General features: G+C 47.8%; 1 protein-coding gene across 3 annotated transcripts in view; it reads right to left on the bottom strand.

Annotated features, from left to right (window-relative positions):
- Nucleotides 1–17,119, bottom strand: part of MYLK (myosin light chain kinase) — a 203,415-nt gene that overhangs the window by 163,403 nt on the left and 22,893 nt on the right. The window contains exons 1-2 of one of the 3 annotated variants that reach the window (XM_077884310.1): nucleotides 15,853–15,986; nucleotides 10,870–11,037 (exon numbers count right to left, since the gene is read on the bottom strand). The exons of 1 other annotated variant lie outside the window; for it this stretch is intronic. In XM_077884310.1, the coding sequence (XP_077740436.1) occupies nucleotides 10,870–11,037; nucleotides 15,853–15,882 (198 nt within the window). In that variant the 5' untranslated portion in view covers nucleotides 15,883–15,986. Of the gene's footprint in view, nucleotides 1–10,869; nucleotides 11,038–15,852; nucleotides 15,987–17,119 lie in introns of those variants that run through there. One more of the 3 variants, XM_077884309.1, reaches the window with a different exon arrangement.

Raw genomic sequence — 17,119 nt, 5'->3', positions numbered from 1 at the left:
TTTATTTATTTACTCAGGAGAGACACACAGAGAGAGGCAGAGACACAGGCAGAGGGAGAAGCAGGCTCCATGCAGGGAGCCCGATGTGAGACTCAATCCTAGGCCCCCAGGATCACACCCTGGGCCGAAGGCGGTGCTAAACCTCTGAGCCACCTCGGCTGCCCTATTCCTATCACTCTTATCTGTAATTCTAGCTAGAACATCGTGTCTATTTCTGGGTTTAGAGATTTAGATGGCGGATTCCCACTACGAGTGATGAGTTTCGATGACTTACACTGCCTCCCCCTCGCCAGTCCTATGTTCATTGGTAGATCTTCTATTGGACATTGATGGCAAGATCACGAATTCAAATGTGTACAGAGTCTGGGCAGGACACCCAGCTACAGGCAGTAGGTGGAGTCAAGGAGGGTCATGGCCCTCCCTGCCTACCTTTTCCTCTCCCATTAGCAATATGAACATGGCTAGGGAAAAGGCAACAGACAACTTGTCTGTGTATTGGGGGATGACTAGGAATGGGGAGGACCATAGCAACCTGGCAAAGATGCCCTCAGATGCAGACAGCAGCACCCACTGCCCAACTGCTGCCACGTGGAAGAACTGACAAGTCTTACTTTGTGAGCAAAGCCATTCAGAAATAAGTTCTGGTGTGTCAGCTTTCCATTTGCAAATTTTAGCTCAAATTGTTTAAGAATACCACTGGCCAAACACAAAAGGTCTATGTGCTGTATATGGCCAATCAGTTGACCATTTTGACCTCTGTCATTACAGTTTTAAATCACGTACTCGAACGTGTTATTTGATCCATCTGTTTTAGATGGTATCTCCTCACTTTGCACTCTGTAAGTGTAAGATGAGGACATTAGTGTCCTTAGAGTTTTCTCGTCCCCTCTTTTCCCGTCTCTACCTTCCATTCACCATTCCTTTACTTTTGGCTTTCCAGAGCTTACAGTTTACTTTCTGTTCTGTAACTATAACTAACACTTTTGAATTTGTCTATGGGTTGATTTTAGAAACAGGACAATCTTAAAAAAATTTTTTTTTTAATTATTTGAAAGAGAGAGAGAGCGAGCACGTGCATGAGCAGGAGGAGGGGCAGAGGGAGAAGCAGGGAGCAGCCCAATGTGGGGCTCGATCCCAGGACCCTGGGATCATGACCTGAGCCAAAGGCAGATGCTGAACTGACTGAGACACCCAGGTATCCCTGCAGGACAATTTTCTTGATGACATTATATTGTATAAATATTTTCTTCAAACATCTGGTGGTGGGCAGCCCGGGTGGCTCCGCGGTTTAGCGTGCCCAGGGCATGATCCTGGAGACCCGGGATCGAGTCCCACTCGGGCTCCCTGCGTGGAGCCTGCTTCTCCCTCTGCCTGGGTCTCGGCCTCTCTCTCTCTCTCTCTCTCTCTCTCTCTGTCTCTCATGAATAAATAAGTAAATCTTAACAACAACAACAAAAAAACATCTGGTGGTCTTGAATTAACTATAATCTATAATAATTGAAGAACTAGTTCCCAAATGTAGGTAGCTGGTGTGGGTTCTCCATCTCTTGGGTTAAGTCCTGTCTCCCTGAATGAAGGGCCCAACCGCACGCTCAGGGCACCTGAGCAGGACACACCTACTGGCAGGCTTCACTTAGAACATCTGGGCCTGGAGCAACTAGACAGAGAGCATATCCAACCATTTCACCTGCTGGCAAAGTAAAAAGACATTCTTCTGAAATACTAACATCCATAGAAAGAGCTTTAGTTTTCTCCATATGGATATATTTTTAAAAGATTTTATTTATTTATTCATGAGAGACAGAGAGAGAGAGAGAGAGAGGCAGAGACACAGGCAGAGGGAGAAGCAGGCTCCATGCAGGGAGCCCGAGTGGGACTCGATTCCGGGTCCCCAGGATCAGGCCCTGGGCTGAAGGCGGCACTAAACTGCTGAGCCACCGGGGCTGCCCTCCATATGGATATTAAGTAAACATCCTTTAACCACCCTGACCTCTGTCCTACAGCCCACTACTCCTAGTCTCCACATGCTTCTACCTCACATATGAGGCTCTCACTCCTGCCAAAGCCTCACCCCTCAGATGCAGTGGCAGGCAGTGCTGACATAGTCTTCCATGCAACCTCGAGAAAAAAAATCTCTCACCCCTCACATCCCCTCCCCTGTTCTCAGTACAGCTCTGAACTAATTCTCTTTGCAATTCCCTATATGTTCATTTCAATGGCATATCTGGAGGGAGGAGAACCAAAAAAGTCTGTTTAGTCTGACATTTTGAACCAGAAGTGGCCACCTGCTGACAACTGTGGTGGCTCCAGCAACACATTTCCTATTCTCCTGCTTCTCCCGTGAATACCATAGGAACTCTGTAACACCTAGGCAGACCACCACCAGCCTCCTCGCCATGAGAATTCCTGAGCCCCCTGGAAAGGACAGCTAGGGAAACTTTGGGAGCACATTCAAGTTAGCTAGATACCAAGATCATCATTCTTCAATGAAAGTGGAAGACAACGATTCTTTCATCAGAGATTACATATTCCTTTGAATGAATCTTATGCCCTAAGTAAATGCTCAAGAATTTAATATCTTATTTCTATTATAAATGGATCAACTATTTTTTGGGGGGATCAACTATTTTTAATATATCTTCTGGCTGTAGTCAATGGTTTTTGGAACTGACTTAAATATGAGTGGTCTCGATCAGCCGTCCAACAGGGATGACAAAAATGTTCCATAATCTGCAGCTTCATGTGGATACGGAGCACTTAAAATGTGAATGGTGTGGCTAAGGAACTGAATCTTAAATTTTATTTAATTTTAATCTTAACCTAAATTGAAATAGCTACATGTAGCTAATGGCTATTCTACTAGATAATACAGCTTTAGACCTCGAGGCAACTCATTCTCACTGAGGACAATGAACAGTAACTGATAAAACTGTAAACTGATAAAAGTAAAAAATGAGTCATACATGTAAGTACTATAGGAATCTAGAGAAGGAATTCATCCAGAGAATGGAGGGTTAGAAAGTTCATGGTTTTTTTTGTTTTGTTTTGTTTTTTATGATAGTCACACAGAGAGAGAGAAAGAGGCAGAGACACAGGCAGAGGGAAAAGCAGGCTCCAGGCACCGGGAGCCCGATGTGGGATTGGATCCCGGGTCTCCAGGATCGCGCCCTGGGCCAAAGACAGGCGCCAAACCGCTGTGCCACCCAGGGATCCCCAGAAAGTTTATGTTTAGATCTATGTGTCAGTGTGAAAAATAAATGCCAAAAGATGTGAAGCAAAAAAGACCAAGTTGCAGATTAGTATACATACATGGGTCCATCTGTATATATAAAAGCAAATGCAGATACACACTTCTATTTGCAAAGAACATTTCTGGAAGGATACATGAAGTTGACAGTGGTTACCTCTGGAGAGAAGCAGCACAGGTCAAGGCAAGGAACTTGTTTACGTTGTTTGAATTTTTATTTTACAGATAGTTAAACATTTAAATCATTTTTTTCTCTATAACAAAATTACTTTAGATAATTCACAAATAATACATTTTTAAAAGGCCAAAGCAGACAACTCTTTCCTGTGGTTATTACTCACGAATGATCTTATATGATTATTGGAAATATTCCACATCCTAGGACCATGGCTCTTCTGTACTCTAATAAAATGCTTTTAAAAAGAAAGCATCCTTAAGGAGAGTAGCATGGAGGAGGCAAAATTTAATTTGGACTCCTATGCTGGATGAGATGGAGAGGAGGAGAAAGGGCATTCTTGATAAAGGCACAAGAGGAAGGGTGTGGATGTGTGGGTAAACAGTGAGGGCTCTAAAGGGCCAGAGATTGGATGGGATAAGGGGAGATAAGACCAAATCCCAATGAACTTGACTGGCAAGAGGTCTAAAGCCTTAGACCCTACCATCTTGGTTCTTGGGGGCACCCATCAGGTGACAGGCATCATGCTACTCCTAGGGCACAGTGATGAATAAGAAACAGTCACTGAGTTCAAGAAACCAGATGAGACATGTGACAGGAATGGCATCACCTAGTGTGAAAAATACAAGATGTGGGGGCATCTGCCTTCAGCTAAGATCATGATCCCAGAGTCTTGGTTTCGAGCCCCACATTGGGCTCCTTGCTCTGTGGGGAGTCTGCTCCTCCCTCTCTCCCTGCTTGTGTTCTATCTCTGTCTCTCAAATAAATAAAATCTTAAAAAAAAAAGAAAGAAAGAAATACAAGATTTGGACCCAAAAGTACTGCCTCCATCACTTACTGATATAACATTAACAAGTTTTGTAATCATTCTGAGCGCCCAGTTCCTCTATAAAAAAAAAATGGGGGCACTTGGGTGGCTCAGTGGTTGAGCATCTGCCTTTGGCTCAGGTCGTGGTCCCATGGATCTGGGATCGAGTCCCACATTGGGTTCCCTTGGGGGAGCCTGCTTCTCCCTCTGCCTGTGTCCCTACCCCACTCTCTGTGTCTCTCATAAATAAACAAATAAAATCTTTTTTTAAAAAAAATGGGGATAAGGCTACCTTACCACGGGGATGAAATGACTAAGTTTACATGCCTGACCCCAGAGGGCCCCAACAATGCCACTAGTCTGCCTATCACACCCTGCCCCCATTCCAAACCCCAGATCAACAGGAGATAAAATGCTTATTTACCCTTTCTCCTCAAAAAGTGAAACCAGAACAAAGTCCCCGTTCTGTGTCCTGTGGGCTGGGTGAGTGGGGCTAGGGCTGGCTGCACTAGGAGGAGGCAGCCAGGAGAGCCAGAGGCGCTGGAAAGCCAGGAGCTGATGGCAAAGGCCTCTAGGCAGCGCTCAAGGGCCTCCTGCAAGGCTGGGGGACATTAAGCAGGGGGTGGGACAGTCAGATCCACACTGCAGGAAGAACAAACTGGAGGCACAGAGTCAGGAGGCAGGAAACAGGTTTCCCACACCACTGCAAACCCTCCCTCAGTCTCTCTAAACTCCCACAGCACCAGCAATTTGTTGAACTATTCCAAGCCTCTAATTCTACATTGTCCTATCCTACTGTGGTACATACACACATTTTTTTTTTTTTCTCCCAAACTCCCATCAAGAGTTCAGGAGGCACAGGACAAAGCAGATCCTTTACTCGAATTTCTCAAAGTAACCGAGCGCTTCTGAGTTAGCAGTGACCTCACCGGGCAGAGGTCAGCGTGGGATGGACACGATCACTGGCTAAGACAGAAACTGGGGACTTACGTGCTCGGGGGTCAGGTCTTCTCTGTTCCCGTCCTCCACCCTCTGCAACTTAAATATAAACATGCCTTGATGAGGTGGGGTTGGCCCTTCATTGCGAAGCAGCTTCAGTCAACTCGGAGACCCGGGTCTAGATGGAAGCCTCATTTGGGCTGGAATTCTCAGGAAACACTAGGAAGCATCGGCTCATTCGATTCAGCGCGGGCAGCCAGGGCCGCTCACCATGTTTGCTTTCTCTGATGAGAATGAATTCCAGGGCAGAGGGGAGGAAGTCTCCAGTAATTTCAATATATTTCTCCACCATCTTGCCCCTTTCATATTTGACTCCGTGTTGGGGGAAGCGGCCTATGGGCACTTCAGCCGCCCCTACAGTAATAGAGCTGGAAGAGTCTCCGTCAGCCCCTGGCGTGGTGCAGCCTTGGTTATCTGCGCAAGGAGCCCCCACCCTGGGGCTCAGCCAGGCTCAACAGTGATGACACAGTGGAGCATATTCCTCTTCTCACCCTAGCGGCATCCTGCACGACAGAGTCCCACATCTGAGTTTTGTCCACTGTCTTCTTTCCCCAAGCAAACAGCTGCCCCCAACCACCCTGCTCGGGCCTAGCAGGCCTTCTGGCAGGAAGAGGCCCACACAGGCATGGAGTGGGTTTGGGTCCATTTGGCAGACAATTCTGAGATCCCTGCTACTCAGAACATGGGGGATGGTGTGGCTCCAGTGGGCACATCCTTTAGGCAGACAGATCCTGGCTGTGAGGTGGGGATATAGCCCGATGAAGGAGCCAGGGCTTCTAGAATGTGGGCTCAGGTTGCCTGGATCTGGAGATAGGACCGAAGAGATACAGATCCAAGGTTGATGAGTTCTTGAAAAGATAATCTCCAGTTGAGAGAGCCAAGAAAATTTTTTAAGAGGTAGGCAGCTTTGGCTTAATCAATAGACCCTGATTGAATAGTGGTTTTATAATGACATTATAGAAAATGTCATTAATAGTTAAATGATATTAACTCACCTCCTAACTCTATGTGGTTGACTTCCTCTCATCGATCCTAGACCCTGTCAGTTCAGGCCAGATGGCCAGAGCCAGGGAGGAATGAATTCTTCTAGAATGATTTAATTGCAGGGCCACTAACAACTTAGAATAAGGTACTCTCCTCACTATTGGTCAATTTGGTAAGGGTCTCTCTTTGGTAAGGTTTTTTTTGTTTTTTTTTTTTTCTTTTTTTTATTGCAATATAACTGACCTCTGACATTATGTTAGGTTCAGCTACATAACACAATGATTCAATATATGTATATAGTGTGAGATAATCACATTAAATCTAACATCCATCACAACACAGCTATAAATTTTTTTCTTGTGATAAGAACTTTGAAGATCTACTCTCTTAGCAACTTGTAAAAATACAGCACAGTATTATTAACTACAGTCACCATTCTATGATATCTCCATGACTTCTTTATTTTATAGCTGAAAGTTTGTACCTTCCTGCCTTTACCCATTTTGCCTACACTCCACCCCCACCTCTAGTAACCAGCAATCTGTTCTCTGTATCTATGAATTTGGTTGTTTTTTTATCTTTTTTCTTTTCTTTCTTTTTTTTTTTAGATTCCAAGTAGAGAGATCATACAGTATTTATCTTTCTCTGATCTAAAAGAATTTTTTTCAGTCTTCTCTATGTCTTCTTCCCTATTTATTCCCATCAATTAAAAAGACAGTATCTCCACTGCATCTCATTGGGTGTTTATCAGTTAGGAACACGTTTTTGTAAAATTTCATGTGTGAATAACTACAGCCAAAGATCCTATTTTAAAAAGTGTTTAAGCTGTAGGATTTTGTGTGTGTGTGTGTGTGTGTGTCTCTTAGTTGCTTGTCATTATGCTCCCTTCACTTCTGTACCATCAACCTATGCCCACCCCCACCAATTCTCAATGTTCTGGTTTGTTGCCTCATGGGTTTTTTTGTTTGTTTGTTTTTGTTTTTGTTTTGCCTCATGGTTTTAAATTGGCTGCTGAGCACCAGGTATCATACCTGCATTCAAGGCAGAAAGCAGAGGAGAGATGGAACATGAGAACACCAGTGATTTTTTTTTTTTTAAATCAGAAAAGAGCTTTCCTGGAACTTCTATAGCCAACTTCAGCCAGAATGGGTCACTGAGCCACCTCTAGCTAGAAAGGAAGCCTCTACAATGGCTCCTAGAGTAGAAAAGATCAAGGATAAAGGGAATTGGTAATGGGTTATGTGTTGGCTGTCCAAAAGGTCTGCCATAAAGTGGAGAAGCCCTAACGGATGTGACATACTGAGACCTACAGGGCTGAACATCTCATAGTTTGGAGCTTCTCAGATGTGAGCCATAAGAAGCACCTGTGGTCCTACTTTAATGTGACCAAGTCTTCTTGATAGAAAGAGGGGCTTTATGCCTATGAATATAGGTATAATAAGGAAATGAGGACAGGGCAGCAACAATTTTCTTTTCTCTTTCGGAAATAAAAACAAGAAGTACAAATTTGAACCAACTTTCTAATTACCAGCTTTGGAAGGCAGCAGGAAGCAAACCTTTCTAACTTCCTCACACCCTGGTGTCTGCTGTGTTTCTCTGCAGTGATGGAAAGGTCCTTGTGGTCCCTGTTCAGAAAGAGCTGGGACATCCCAGTACCCTCTACACCAGGCTTTAGGACTCGAGCTGGTGGTGGCACTTTCAAGAGGGCCGTAGATGGAGCTCCTGGGAGCTGCCACAAAGAAGAGAAGGGTTCATGCTTGCTGCAATGAGCACCATCCTGGGCCTAAGCAGTAGCTTGAAGGCTTAATTTTAGAAATTCATTCATAAGAGATTCTGCAAGAGCCCAGTTAATGAAGAGCTGAGGTCCTGATGTCACTGTGAAGACACCAGGATTGGTTTGGTACAGAATGAGCACCTGGAACAGGATGTGCCCCAGCACCTGGACGGCAAAGTCATGTGGCTGCAGCAATGAAGGGTAACCTGCATTGGAGGAAGAGAACCATGGGCTACACTCAGTGGGTAACCTTGTTTGGAGCTCAATCTTTTGTAACTCGCAACTCCTGCTCAAAGCCCACGTCACTCCAGGTTAACTCCAGCTTGCTTCTCCCTTCTCTGTGGGCATCAGGGCAGGAACACTCCCTGTTCGACTATGTCTCTGGTAGCAAAACAACCGGCATCCTCATTCTAGAATCTTCTAAGGTGACTCTTCCCTACTGCAAAATATCCCTCTGCCCTTTGGTATGGTGATTATACATACTTGCAGCACGCTAGTTTAAGAGCGTTTTCTAGGACAGCCTCTCCCTCTGTGTTTCCACTCGCAAAGCTCTCAGATGGAGCTAGATACTCCATCTAAGATCTCTCTGGAACTGTCTTCCTTCTGTGTCTGCTATCCACCAGCATGCTGCCAAGGTGTTGTTCTGCATTAATTTCAGGCAGGTTGGAAGGGGTAAAGTAGCTCCGCAGGCTGACTTTTAAGGAATGCATTCACTTTGACATATAATCCACACGCAACATAGAAAGTCAACTTTCACCAATAGAAGCAAAATGAAATTTTCAAACACAGAATGCTGTACTTTTAAAAATGCTACAGTCAACATTGTGAAAGCATTCGACCCACTGAATTGTTTATCTTATGACAGTTAAGTTTATGTTATGTGGATTTTAACTCATTAAAAAACTACTGTATTACTATGCTTCTTAACCGTATGAAGTGGTTTTACCATTTTCTCCCTCAACTTATTTTCTTTTCACATTCCTGTAGGCCAGAAATACAGAAACCACCAGCTGTTTCTTCTCAGATAAGAAAACCCAGGTCCATAGAAGGTGTGAAACCAACAGGAGGATGACCAACTAACAGAGAACTTAGTTGGCTGATGCCTGGGTCAGTGCTCATTCTACAAGTTTCCAAAGCAAATAACTCCAGGGCATGGTCCCTTCGTGACTTCCAAAGGCAGCAAAGGAAGTAGAAGTACCACCATGCTACAGAGGAAGCTAAGTCCTCTCTTCCTCTCCACGTCTGCCAGGATTTAAGAACAGGAATTCATCTGTCAGAGGCAGGAGTGCAGGAAAGAAGGTACTGGAGTCATTTTTGCTAAGCCATTTTTTTCCAGTTCATTTTTTATATATTATCTTTTAAGTATAAAGTCAGTGTTTTATAACACACTCACAAAGTGGTCCAGCCACCATCGCTGTCTCATCCCAGAACATCTCCATCAACCCCAGTAGGAACCCTCTGCCCATTAGCAGTCCCTGCTGCTCCTCCCTGGCTCCCGGCAACCACAAATCTACGACCGCTTTGCCTATTCTGGACATCTCCTACCCAGAGAGGCATTCAGCATGTGGCCTCTTGTGCCTGGCTGCTCTCACTTAACAGGATCTTCTCCAGCGTGCATCCACACTGCAGCATGGATCTTCGGGTCGCTCCCTTTCATGGAGTAAGCCAAAGCTAAGTCCCCAGGGATTCTTTCCCTGCTTCTTTCCTGCCAGCTGCCGGGATGTGGGGGTGACCGTCAGGGCAACAGAAGAGAGCCTTCATTCTGGCAGGGCCCAGAAAGAACAGACTCGCCCAGCAGCGTCACCAACATTCCCCACGATCCTCTTCAAGGGGAATATGTGACAAGGACCATGATGTCCGACTCACTGGCGAAGAGTCTTAACTATGAGACTGCATGGGGCGCGCATCACATGCGGCCTATGCACTCTCCAGATGGTGAGGGCCATCCTACACAAGGCCAAGCCTGGTGCTGGAACAAAGGTAAGGCCCAGTGTCACTTGGGATGAGTGACATGCTTGCTCCCTTTCTTCTACAAGAGTGGAGGGGCCTCTTAAACTGTAGATTCATAACGCAACCTATGAATTTCTCATCACCTCAGCTGTCTTTTTGCTCAGGTCAAAGGCTTCTAGCCTCTCAGGTGTTTCCTGGGGTGGATTCCCCATGTTTAACTCAGGACAAATAATACCCGCCAATGTCCCGGACTCCCACGTGCATCTCCCCATCAAGCTGATGATGTGACTTCCTGGCAGCCTGAGCCAGCAGTGTCACAAGTCTCCCCACTGGGGCATAACTTTAGTATTCTTACAGCGGTTCGTCAATGTCCCTGCCATCGTTTTCTCCGTTCTAGCACAGGGCGGACAAGGAGTTACCATGCCTAATTTGCAGAAGAGGAAATGGAGCCCCAGTGGAGCAAAGGACCCGTATTCATTAGCACAAGGGACTCCATCTCCCACCCGGATGCTCTGGATGCACCAAGCAGATACATGAGAGGCTATTTCACAAAACGCTCCTTTGAGGGAGGAAGTGAAAGAAAATTTACAGTCTGTTCTCAACTGTCCAGCTTTGAGGACACATATTTCAACCCAAGCTGCATGGTTCCTGCCACCAGCCCCGGTCATCAGCCATGCTTAGGCAGCACATACCCAGAACATGCCCTATGTTAACAGTAAAACATCCCAGCATCCCTTCCCAACCCAGACCAACATCAACCATAAATCAAACAAGTTGCGTAAGCTGAGAGACATTCACTTGATGTGTGGGTGCGGAGAAAACCAGGCTTCCACAAGCTCCAACCTGCTGGGGCATGGGCCGGGGAAGTGGTGACGACCCTGCCCCATCTCCTCTCCGACCTCCCCTCCAGCCACACTTCTCACACTTCTTACCCTCCCTTCAAACTTGGCGGTGGCTCCTTCTCTGATGCAGAGGTTCCGAGGGGGCAAAATGAAAGCAGGGGCCTCTGTCGGGGGTGCAGACCCGGCCCTCGAGTGATCCACACTGACGGAGGTTTTAGAAGCCTGTGTCAAGGCGGCCAGCTTCACATCCCCCATGGTCTGCAAACAGGAAGGAAGACCAGGTCAGATGAGACAAAGTGCAGCCCCTCGTCCCTGTGCATGGCCAGTGGGCGCCCCGTCAGGTCAGGGCTGGCCTGGAGCTCTTCTCTGGGAATGAGAGGCTCTGTGTCCTCCACATGCAAGGCTGCCAGGGTGAGGCTCAGCCCGCCCCAGCACCAGCACCAGCACAGGGCCACACACCTGCCTCTCCTACACCCTACAGAGAACTTCGAAGAAAGGGGGCAGCTAGGGACACCTGGGTGGCTCAGGGGTTGAGTGTCTGTCTTTGGCTCAGGTCATGATCCTGGGGTTGTGGGATCGAGTCCCATATCGGGCTCCCTGCAGGGAGCCTGCTTCTCCCTCTGCCTGTGTCTCTGCCTCTCTGTGTGTGTCTCTCATGAATAAATAAAGTCTTAAAAGGAAAGGGGGCAGCTGGAGCAAGAATGGAGGGACCAGCTGATCTCAGCCCTTCTACAGCTGACATCTAAAGCCAGTATTTAATAATCGCTGGCTCTTCAGGATCAACATGTAAACCAGGCACTCACAACAGAAAGTAAAAGCTGCTTTTGCCTGAACTGTGAGAGGTCACAGGCTAAAGAAAAACAGGATCCATCTTCCCAGAAAGGAAAGAGTTTGGGGTTAAAACAGCAAGGATCCTGGCTGAGGTGAGGAGAGGTGAGAGCGAGCGGATGAATGAGGGAAGGAAGTGGGTCTTGGGAGGACATCCCACTTCTGGGGACCAGATGGTGGAAAGCCTCACAGGTCACAGAACGTGGCGTTCTAAGATTATTCAGGCTAATTTCTCCATTTGCCACCGAGGCCCGGAGAGGGTAAGTCACTAGCCCAAAGAGACAGAGCAAAATGATGGCATCATTGGCAAGAATACGTCAGGCTCCCGGCTCCTGGCACAGGGCCCAGTCAGGCCTGGACAGGATGTCGATGGGGGCTGGCAGGTTAGCTGGAGCAAAGGGACTTCCTTGGGATTGATTCCAGAAGTGGAATTAGTAACAGGTGCGAATCTGAGTTCTTGGTGGTAAGCAGCAGAACAGACTCTGGCTGTCATAAACAGAAGGGATTTGTTGGAAAGATGGGGAAGGAAGGGCTCCCCACGTCCACAGGAAAGAATGGAGGACTAGGCTGGGAAAACGGGCAGTGGTTGAGAGAAGCCGGGGAGGGGGAGGGGGAAGGGGTGATGAGACCCTAGGTAGTCGCTGGACGTCCACAGCCACCACCTGGAGGACAGCTCAAGTACCCCTGCTCTAGGTTCCAAGCCAGGTGGGAGCCTCAGCAGGCTGGGACAGCTCCAGATTGGGGATCGCATCTCACTGGCCATGGAACGGTGGTGTCAGGGGCATGTAATTAGTTTGTTGAAATTTCTAACATCTAATAAAAATAAGTAGGGATACGCCTTTTGAAGCTGAAGCTCAAGTAACAAAGAGCCAGGTTTGTTTATAACAGAGCACGTCCTCTGCTTGACAAACCCAGCTCTCTCTTTTGCCAATAAGGTATTAGCTGCGCAAACAAAATCCTTTCCAAATGATAAGCCTCACAGGTTCACAGCGGTAGATGACAATATAAGCAAAGCTTCTGTAGCACTTAGCCTCCACCAGAAACTGTTCTAAGCACTTTTGAATAACAGCTCATTTGCTCCTCATATAAACACTATGAGGTGGATAATCCCATCATCCCCATTTTATGGATTAGGCACGGCAAGATTAAGAAATTTGCCCAAAGTCGTGGCATTTAGTAGGGGCCAGGACTGGCACTTGGACCCAAGAGCTCCTACTCTTAACCACCGGCCCTCTTACCCCCTTGGATGTGGTTAGAGATGGCTGGTGGGGAGAGGGGTCTGAGGTTGGGGTAGCAAGTGAGAGAGCTACTAGCATATACACATAAAATTAAGGTTTTCTGCATGTCAAAATATACCATCAACAACATTGAAAGACGGATGGGATAAAGTGTTTGCAACAAAAACAAAGGACTGGAATACTTTACATCTGAGAAGGAAATGGCCCCACAGATAAATGGGCAGAGGCTATGACTCAGGCAGGTCACAGAAGACAGACAAATGGCCACTGAAACAAACGGACATGGCCTGACCTCAGTGAGAATCCAAGAGCGCAAATTAAGAACAAGCTATTGTCTTTCTTAAAAAACTGACCACACTGACATTTAAAAGGCAAGATAACATAAGACTGCGGTGAGGCGGCACAGTCACACCCTCCTGGGGGGGCTTATAAATTGCCAAATTGTTTTCCGGAGAGATGGCATCAAAGAGATCCTTAAAAAAAAAAAAAAAAAAAAAAGGTCCACTTCTCCTCCCAGAAATCTTACGTTTAGCAATACTGGGAAAGAATCAGAGATGCAGCATAAAATTCATCTCTAGGAATGTTAATCACATTATTTATAGCAGAAGAAACTGAAAAATAACCCTGTGAAGTAGAAACAGAAATGAAGGGCAGGCCGGGTGGCTCAGTGGTTTAGCGCTGCCTTCGGCCCATGGTGTGATCCTGGAGACCCGGGATCGAGTCCAATGTCGGGCTCCCTGCAAGGAGCCTGCTTCTCCCTCCTCGGTCTGTGTCTCTGCCTCTCTCTCTCTCTCTCTGTGTGTCTCTCATGAATAAATAAATAAAATCTTTTTTAAAAAAGAAAAGAAACAGAAAGGAAGACCCAATTAAGTATCTAACAGTGAGAACTGGCTGGAAACAGTGCAATATCAGGCAGCTGTATGAGTGAATGTTTACAAGGAAAAATAATGAATGATCTAGGAATTTTAGACTCAAAATAAGTTTTGTTATGGAATACTTCATTCATACAGACATACAGAAAAGCAGGAAGGATGATAAAATGAGCACCTCAGATGCCTATCACCTAACTTCAACAATTAACACCTATCTGGTCCAGCAGCACCACCCAAGGGGGCAGCCCCTACAGTCCAGCAAGGCCGCTCTGACTGTGCTCCTTTCACAAATGAGGACACCGAAGCTCAGAAATAAAACCTGTCCAAGGTCACAGAGCTAAGAAATAGAAACCAAAACCACACCTGACCTCAGTCATACCCTCGAGAGCTCCTGGAGCATCCCATGACCCAGACAAGGCATTTCCTGTTGTCCCCAGTAAAGGGACATAAAATAGGCAGAGGGTGGGGAGTATTGCCTCCCCTTCTGCTCCTAGGCCTGGCTTTGAAAGACACAAGACGGCCTCTTCCCATCCCCCCCTGCTTTCTGGGGAGCTAAAAACGAGGAGTGGTGACATCAGGTTCAGGACCCTCTCCGCATATTATCCTGATCCAAGATCTTCTGAGGTCTCTATTTTTTTTCAAGATTTTATTTATTTATTCATGGGAGACAGAGAGAGAGAGAGAGGCAGAGACACAGGCAGAGGGAGAAGCAGGCTCCATGCAGGGAGCCCTACGTGGGACTCGATCCCAGGTCCCCAGGATCGCGCCCTGAGCTGCAGGTGGCACTAAACCGCTGCACCACCAGGGCTGCCCCTTCTGAGGTCTCTAAATCTCCTGAAGGCCCCGGATGCTATCATCAAAGGGAGGTTGGCTTCAAAACACAGAAGCCTATCCCAATGGGAGGTCTGGCTTCATGGTTAGAAAAGGAACAGGCAAGTCCTTCTCCCTAGCCAAGAGACATCCAGTCCCCCACAAGGTGGTTGCAGGGAGTAGTTACTTAACCATCAGGCGAACAGGCGCAGGGCCCAGTCCCAGGCTGGCCAGACACACCAAACAGCTTCGCTCAGCCCATCGCCCCACCCACTGCCACCAGCAGCATAAACAGAGTTTGTCCACATTGACAAATAACGGTTACGGACATAACTGGGATGTTCTATCAAAAAAATAATAATAAATCAGGGGTGCCTGGCTGGCTTTAGTCAGCGGAGCATGCGACTCCCCATCTTGGGGTTGTGAGTTCAAACCCCCATACCGGGCATAGAGAGCACGTAAAAAACAAAACCTTTAAAATAATAACAGTAAATCAAACCAACCATCCTTATTCCCTTCTAATGTCTCGTCCAGCCTGCTGACCACATTCCAGTCGAGAACACCAGAGGGGCTGGGTAACTTTTGCCATAATTTCTCTACTGGCAGAGCAGTGCTCAGTGGCTGGAAACACACCCAGCTCGGGGGTTCGTTCAATACCAGTTAAATGCAGATCAAAGGACAGAGAATTCAGAAGTGGAAAAAAAAAAAAAAAAAAAAGGAGGGAGTCAAAGAGAACTGGATGAAGGCCCCCCCTCCCCCCATGCTCAGGCCAAAGCTCACCTCCAAAGTTTTCACGAGTAACATAATTCGTTAACCATCCAAAGCAGCACTAAGTTAACTTGACTTTAATTTGATCAAAAGCACTTTAAATTGTTTCTTGAACCCAGAAAAGAACAGTTTTCTACTATGGCCAAAAGAGAGTGAACTGCGGCAGAAAGACCCAGAAGTGTTAAAGCTTCGGGACGAAGTTATACAGCAGAACAAGTTCTGAGAAACCAGCAGTCTGTCCTCTTCGCTCCCTCCCCAGAGCGCATTTAAAACGATCGCGGTCTTTAAGCAGCTGACCTGCAGCAGGGCATCCTGGCGATAGCTGCACCTACCCTACAGGTGGGGCCGGGCTCCCAGCAGCCTCTGCACGGAGCTGGCAGAGGGGCCAGCGAACACCCAGTGCAGGGGCCCCAGGTCCCCCTGGCCTGCAGTCAGCTCCCGACCACGGCCCTACCCGCTCCCAGTCCCGCAGGAGCCGCTCCTGGGCTGTGGGCTGTGCCAGGTGGCCTGGCTGGGACCACGGGGGCCAACAGTGGGCCAGGGCCGCCGTGCCTTACCGTGGCCTCCTCCCCGGGCAGTTCTCCCATGAGTCGGACGCGTGGGCAGCTCCCCCGCGGGACCGGAGAAGGAAGGCGGCCCAGGGGAGCCGGACGCTGCGCGGCCCAGGGCTCGACTCCAAGCCAAGGGGCGGCCGCCGCCTCTGCGCGCAGATGTTGCAACTTGCCTTGGGCCGGGCAGCCAGCTTCACTCGGTTCAGGGAGATCTGTTGTTCTAATCCGCCCAGCTGGGGTGACCTTTGAAACCCCTGGCTGCCAGCTGTAGAGGCGCTCAGTGGAGTCCCGGGGAGACCAGGAGGGGAAGCTCACAGGTCTCTACTCGTTCGGAGCTGCCGATTCCAATCTCAGTGTGGAGCAAAGGGAGGATGCTGCCAAGCGGAGAGCTGAACCCTTGGCGGGGGGGGGGGGGGGGAGCTGGGCACACCCCCAGCTCCACATCTGGCCTGGAACGTCACTCACCCCTTGGCACATCTGGCACGGGATTACCACATAGGGCTCATGGGGATGTGAGCCTCCCGAGACCCAGCTCTTTCCTCCTTAAGCTGAAGAAGTCCTGCTGATGATCCCTGGAGTGGGAGGCAAGCCCAGAGAACAGGCGGACAGGGAACTCCCGTGCTGCAATCGTCGTCGGGAACCCGGGCTGAGATCTGACCCAGGCTCCAAGCATTCATGTCACACACAGGGCCTGGTGGGGCTCGTTCTGGCCCCCGGGGAGCTTCAGGACTGGTCCTTGGTGCGTACTACTGAGGCACGGTAGCAGGTGATGCCGGCCCCGTCCTCCTCCAGGGGACAGAAGGATTGCCCCAGCTGCACAGGGATCTCTCATCCTATGCGGCTCACGCCACGGGACGAACTGCAGATGCCTGCCTGAATCACGAATGACAAGGCTTTAAAGCCTTTCCGTTTGGGCCCTTGAATAACTGGTATTTTTGTGACACCCAGGTAGCCCCTCACCCTCTGGCTCAGCAGTTCTCAAGTTTTTGGTCACAGAGCCCCTTTATGCTCCTAAGAATCAGTGAGGATTCCAAAGAGCTTTTGTTTGAGAGTGACTGCTAGCGGTATTTACTGTATTCAAAATTAAAACTAGTAATTCACTCAAAAACATTAATAAGCCCATTTGATGTTCACATAACACTTTTCAAGGAAAAAGATTTTTCAAAGCAAAAAAACAGTTTAGTAAGAAGAATTGTTCATTTCTGCAAATTCCTGTAATGTCTGGCTAATAGATGACAGCTAGATTTTCATATCTGCTTCTATATTCAGTCTA

The sequence above is a fragment of the Canis aureus genome, chromosome 35, assembly GCF_053574225.1.
Source record: "Canis aureus isolate CA01 chromosome 35, VMU_Caureus_v.1.0, whole genome shotgun sequence".
In the NCBI taxonomy this organism is placed as follows: Eukaryota; Metazoa; Chordata; class Mammalia; order Carnivora; family Canidae; genus Canis; species Canis aureus.
Note: the sequence above shows the minus strand (reverse complement) of the source record. Positions and strands in the feature narration are given on the sequence as shown.